At 50.6% G+C, this 6,597-nt stretch overlaps 2 protein-coding genes across 2 annotated transcripts in view; both read left to right on the forward strand.

Annotated features, from left to right (window-relative positions):
• The window catches only part of jakmip3 (Janus kinase and microtubule interacting protein 3), a gene marked incomplete in the record, with an annotated part of 60,184 nt that extends 59,361 nt beyond the window's left edge, over window positions 1-823 (forward strand). Inside the window, 1 exon segment of the mRNA XM_032511754.1 lies at window positions 104-823.
• A 2,341-nt stretch (window positions 824-3,164) lies between these two features.
• Window positions 3,165-6,597, forward strand: part of dpysl4 (dihydropyrimidinase like 4) — a 26,884-nt gene continuing 23,451 nt past the window's right edge. Inside the window, 3 exon segments of the mRNA XM_032511762.1 lie at window positions 3,165-3,411; window positions 4,979-5,007; window positions 6,162-6,487. Coding sequence (XP_032367653.1) covers window positions 3,166-3,411; window positions 4,979-5,007; window positions 6,162-6,487 — 601 coding nt within the window. The 5' untranslated portion in view covers window position 3,165.

Consider the following 6,597-nt stretch of genomic DNA (forward strand, 5'->3'; position numbering starts at 1 on the left):
AGGTATACAGAGTTACCCCAGGTATCAGAGTTTTCTGTGATTATATTTCATTTTGATATAAATTATTGTCTGAATATTAAAAAAGTACGTTTCTGTGTTTTAGCATCTTAAATGAAGACAAGGACGGTTTCCACGGCAACAGAGAAACACAACCAGCAGGATGCTAACTAGCTTCCTGTTAGCATCTGTTGACCAGGAAGTTCCATGTTAGACTCCTGACTTCCTGTTTTCACAGTGAACTGTTGACTTTTATCTTTTTAAGGAGAAACTGGACCAATGACGGACTAAATAAAGAATTCTGGATTATATGAGAGGATTTACATAACTGACATTAACGAAGACGGGGGGGGTGGGGGGGCAGAGACACACCGTCATTAATGAAGAAGAGGGGACAGAAAGACTGGTCTGGTCTGGTCTAGTCTGGTTCATTGTGCCAAATAACGGACGAAGACCTTCTGGCCTCATGGGACCAACGTGGTGCTCGATGTCATACTGGGTCATCTGAATCCAGACGTTGTGATGCTAACAACGTTAGCTCAGTTAGCGTGCATCCACGCCCCTGCCGCCGCCTCGAGTGTCTAACGTTACAGGAAGTCATTTTCAATGGAAGCGTTTTGGGTGTTTTCAGCTTCAATCAGAAAGTTGACATTTTCAACTTTATGGTAATGAGCTATGACGCCGTTCAGCGGCTAACGTCAGCAACCAATCGGAATATAGACGTCCTTCACGCTGGCTGTTCCTGGAGAAACAGACGATGTAATTTGGGTTCATGGTTAACATGGTCTCCAGTTAGCGTTAGCTGGTCACATGGTCTCCAGGTAGCGTTAAGCGTGGAACATGGTTGACCAGGTATGCAGGAGTAGTGCATGGTCAGCAAGTGGTACTCACGGGATAGACGTTACGCTGGGTCACATGGTCTCGGCCTACAGGTAGAGCTTAGGGCACATGGTTCCAGGTAGCGTTGGTCTGGTCAATGGTCTCTCAGGGCAGCGTTAAGCTGGTCACATGGTACCAGGTAGCGTTAGCTGGGTCACATGGTTCCGGAGTTGGGTCAATGTCAGGCGCGTTAGTGGTCACATGGTCTCCTAGGTATGCGTTAGTGTGTCACATGCGTCTCCAGTAGTTAGCCGGTCCTTATGTCTCGTGGTAGACTAGTGTTCAGAGCGTTGCCGAGTAGGCAGTGTCATGGTCTCCACGTTACGTTAGCTGGTCAACAGGTCTCAAGTTATCGGTACGGTTAGTTGCGTTCCAGAATGGTTCAGTTAAGGCTTAAGAGGTCACTGGTCTCCAGTTAGCGTTGGGTTACCAGGTCACTGGTTCTACAGTTAGCGTTACCAGGTCACAGGGTATCAATGTAGATAAGGTCATGGTATACAGTTGATTAGCTGGTTACATGGTCATCCAGTTAACGATTAGCTGGTACATCGGGTCGCCCGGTAGTGTTACCAGGTCCACAGCTCCGGTTAGGTACAGTCCATGACGTCATTCAGTTAGCGTTAGCGGGTCACATGGTCTCACAGGTAGCGTTACCAGGTCACATGGTCTCCAGTTAGCGTACCTGGTCAATGGTTCCAAGTTTAGTGTACCGGCACATGGTCTCACATGTTAGTATTAGATGGTACAAGGTCTCACAGTTAGCGTACAGGTCCTGGTCGCCAGTTACGCCACGTTACCAGGTCAACATGGTCCCGTTGCGTTCAGTATCTCGAGATAGTCACATGGTCTCAGTTTAAGTGCGCTACCATGGTCCAGTTGGTCTCCAGTTAGTGTTACCTGGTCACATGGTCTCTAACGGTCCTAACAGTGATCGCATGGGCACTAGGTGAGTCCTGCGGTTGTACGAGCTCAGCGTGATGAGCGAGTCAACTGCTAACTGCTAACTGCTAACAGACACGCGTGACCAATTAACAAAACAAATCCTGTGGTTTTACATGTGATTTTGTAGAGTGTTCTAGTGTCAGGTGTGGACGTCAGAGCAGCCAAAGTGTCAAAAGTGGTCCGTAAAAAGCGTCCATGGCTGCGGCGGTTGTGGACGTACGGTTAGCTAGACTCGTTAACGGTCGGACGCAGAGAGCGAGTATCTGGGACGGTGTGGGTGAGACATTGTGAGAAGATTTTCTACGCCACGTCCAACGGAAGAACCAGCAGTTGGTAGATTCCAGGTTCAAGGCTATTTTTAGATGAGTCGACGGATGAAAAAATAGCCTCCTTGGCTAATTGTGGTGCATTACAGAAAGTTTTAATCATGTACCACTGTCCCTGTCAATATGTTAATAAAGTAGTACATTTCATTCTTACAGACTGAGTTGGAGCTGTGTCGATCGGAGCAACATGATGGCCCCTGTATCTATGGAGACATGAAGGTGGGGGGCATAAGGGCCATGTTATCCTTGGGACTGACGGCTGGGGGGGCAATTTAAGGGCCCATGTATACTATGGAGACTGACGGGCTGGGGGGGACTAAGGGCCCATGTTATCCTATGGGACTGAGGCTGGGGGCATTAAGGGCCAGGCTTATTCCTATGGGACTGAGGGCTGGGGGGGCATCTAAGGGCCCTGTTAACTATGGAGGACTGATGGGGCTGGGGGTGGGGGCATTAAGTGGCCATTGTATCCTATGAGACTGACAGGCTTCAAAAAATGGGAGAGTTAACATGAAGATAACTACGGTCACTGGCTGATGTGTGTAGTGTGTGTGTGTGTGGTTATGTGTGTGTGGTTAGTGTCTGTGTGTGTGGTGTTGTGTGTGTGTGTGTGTATGTGGCGTAGTAAAGTGAATGTGACAGCGAGAGAGAAATTCAGTTCAGATCTGCAGCGTCTTCAGACCGGGGCAATAAGAGCCCTGACCGCAGTGTGGGTGTGTGTGTGGTGTGGTGGTGTGTGTGGTGTGTGTGTTGTGTGTCTACAGATAAAGTAGGTCTAGATATTAAAAAATAAAGAAGATCTGGATTTCGGCTCAAATACAATGAGAGGTAATCCTCCTTTTCTACCAACCACCCTTCATCTGCCCGACAACCCCCTCTAACCCAATTAGATATTCACCAACACAAATCACTAAAATTCCTATACTGTGCCCTGTCCCCCCCCGACTTCTCTATGCTTCAAGCCCTCAACCTCTTCATCTCTTCTCTCCGTCCTCGCCCCAGACCAGACCAGACCAGCGAGATGTGTGAGCGGAGGAGTTCCCCGGAGGACGACAGCGCGTCCCTGCTGTCCCGGCTGGGCTGTGACTCCCCCCGGCCCCGGGTGAAGGCCGGCGGGATGTTCTGCAGCGTGGAGGGAGCCTTCGAGAACAAGACGCTGGACTTCCAGAGCTTCAGTCCGCAGACGCAGCGCCGCCGGGCCGACGAGGCCGGGCAGGGGCCCGCGTGTCCCCCCGGACGCGCCCGGGACATCTACGGCAAGAGACAGGTTCAAACTCGCTTTAAGAACTTATATAAAATAAGAATAATCGGAATAATAATATCAATAATCATTTGTTCTTGAACCAGAGAAACCAACCGTCAGATCAGCTGAGTAACAAAGAAATCATTTAGTAAATTATATATTATTATAGCACGTCATTTTACATTGTGTTATACCGAAAGTATTCTATAATCATGTATACATTATGATAAATTATTGAATAATATTTCATTTATTGTCAGTCAGAAAAACTTAGAAACATGTCAAGCTCCTTCAAAATAAATACATGAAAACTGAAGAAATATTTCCCATTGTTAGACTATTAATATAAATAAATCCTTTACTAGAGTAATGATCACATCAATGATCGAGTAATGAGGGTCACTCAGCCCGCAGGATGCAGCTGAACCACCTTTCAGAATAAGAGCAGGTGCAGCGTGTTCCTGTCTCTCAAAGCTCCCAGGGCCTCTGATGTTAAACCACAGGATGAATATAATTATGTATAATTAGTATAAGTATGTTATATTATATAGTAAAGGTTTTATTAGGCTAAGGGATGTGATTGAACAGTTTTAATATTCAGAAATATTCCGTTTATGGGACTTTATTTTGAAGCTCCGCACCGGAAGCTGTGCGTGTGTTGTTTGCCGGCAGCTTGACGTCAGAGCAGCCGTTAGCAACAGTAGCCTAGCAGCTGTCAGAGAGGATCAATCAGCTGATTATCATCGGCATGGCTTTCCAGAACAAGAAGAGCAGCGCGAGAGCGGTAGGTCCAACCCGGGGGGGGAGACGATGTGAGCAGAGAGGGAGAGGATGCTGCAGCTCCAGCCGTTAGAACCGGACCGAGGTGGGGGGGGGGGCACCGGGTGTGGGAGGAGAAGAGGACAAACAGCAGGGAGCCAGGGAGAGCAAACGAGCTAAACTTCTACTTCAATAGGTTTAGCTCACAGCCATCCCCTGTCCCTTCTACCACCCACCAACCCCCTACACCCCTCATTGCCTCCTCCCCCCCCTATTTTGTTCCAACACCCCCCTCCTCACTCCTCAGCCCTCCTGCAGTCACCCTCTCCCCCACCACCACTACAGCACATTTCCCCCCCCCCCATCTGACACTTCAAGCTCCCCCCCCCTGCTTTACTTTCACACCTGGCCAGTGTGAGACAGCTGGAGAGGCTACACCACGCAAGGCTGCTGGCCCGGACGGCATCAGCCCCAGGGTCCTGAAGACCTGCGCCAGTCAGCTGTCTGGTGTTCTCCAGTACCTCTTCAACCTAGCTGACCTGCAGAGGGTGCCGCTTTGTTTGGAAACGTCCTGCCTTGTCCGTCCCCAGAAGTCGACTCCATCTGGCCTTAAGGACTACCGCCCAGTGGCTCTCACATCTCATGTGATAAGGTGCTGGAGAGGCTGGTCTTGGCCTACCTTGAGCCGCGGTGAGTTTTCTTCCCTGGACCCTCTACAGTTTGCCTACCACCTCGACTGGAGTGGACGACGCTGTCATCTATCTTCTGCAGCGAGCTCATTTGCACCTTGAGGTGTGGCGGCACTGTGATATCACATTTTTGATTTCTCCAGTGCTTCACACCACCAGCCTCAGCTACTTGGTGAGAGCTGCGGGTGATGGGTGTCGGTGCGTCCTATTCTCCTGGATCACTGACTACCTGACAGATAGACCACAGTTCGTCCGCCTGGACCGTGTTCTGTCTGATGTGGTGGTGAGTGGGACGGGGCCCCCACGGGGACTGTGCTGTCTCCTTTTCGGTTCACCTTATACACCATCAACTTCCAGTACAACTCAGAGTCATGTCACCTACAGAAGTTTTTGATGACTCTGCAGTTGTGGGTGTATAAGGATGGACAGGAGGGGAGTACAGGGCACTGGTGGTGACTTTGTGGAGTGGTCTGGTAAAACCGCCTGCTGCTGAACGTGGATAAGACCAGAGAGGTGTGATCGACTTCAGAGGAAGGGAACGGCTCGCAGCCCCTATGCATTCTGGGAAGTGACGTGGACATGGTGGAGGAGTACAGATACCTGGTGTCAACATCGCCAGCAGGCTGAACTGGAGGATCAACAGCACTGCTGTTACAAGAAGGGGATGAGCAGACTCTTTTCCTCGAAGCTGAGATCCTTCAACGTGGCAGCAGGATGTTGGAGCCTTCTACCAGTCTGTTTGTCCAGGCTCTGTTCCCTCCGTCATCTTGCTGGGGCAGCAGCATCGAGCCAGCGATACAAACAGACTGAACAAACTGATCAGAAGGCTGCTCCGTGATCGGCTGCAAACAGGACACATTTGAAGCTGTGGGGGGAGGAGGTCGCTGACAAACTGTTATCTATCATGGAAACCCTGACCACCCTCTCCCCCCACACTGGTCCAACAGACAGCTTCTCCAAAGAGGCTCCGACAGTTTAAATGCCGCACGGACCGCTACGGAAATCATCCTACCTCGACAATAAAACTCTTCAACACGTCATCCCTGGGGGGTAGATGAGACTCTGAGACACACAATACTACAATAAGGGCAACCGGCAACGCCTGGGTCATATTTACAAAAGCTGCACATTTTGTTTTGTTTTTTCCCTCTGTTTATACTTAATAATTTGTTCTTACATTCTTATTTTTATTCTTATATTTTGTTATTATATTATATTATTTCATGTATATTGTATTTATGTAATTTTGTGTGCTGCTGTAACACTGTAATTTCCCATTTTTTTGGGATCAATAAATATCTATCTATCTATCTATCTATCCTGCAGGGCAGCGGCGTGGCGGTGCGTCGGTGGCGGCGCGGCGGTGCGTCGGCGGGGCGGGCGCGGCGGCGGTGTTGTGGCGGTGCGTCGGGCGGCGGCGCGGGCGGTGCGTCGGGCGGCGGCGCGGCGGTGGGTCGGGCGGTGTTGCGGCGGGCGTGTTGCGGCGGTGCGTCGGCTGCGGCGTGGCGGTGGGTCGGGCGGTGTTGCGGCGGTGGCAGCACACTGGCCACTGATCCTCGTTATCAGGTGTGTAACGGCACATGTTCCGGTCTGTGAGAGACGGTTCAGCAGCTGGGACCACGACCGGCTGGGACCAGGACCAGCTGGGACCGGTAGTCCAGCCCTCTGAGTCCCGCCGTGACTCGGTTCCGGACTCACGGCGGGACTCCAGACGGACCACAAGACAGAGCAGAAACCGATAGTCCTCCCGCCCACCCGAACC

This window comes from Etheostoma spectabile, unplaced genomic scaffold, assembly GCF_008692095.1.
Source record: "Etheostoma spectabile isolate EspeVRDwgs_2016 unplaced genomic scaffold, UIUC_Espe_1.0 scaffold458, whole genome shotgun sequence".
Classification (NCBI taxonomy): Eukaryota; Metazoa; Chordata; class Actinopteri; order Perciformes; family Percidae; genus Etheostoma; species Etheostoma spectabile.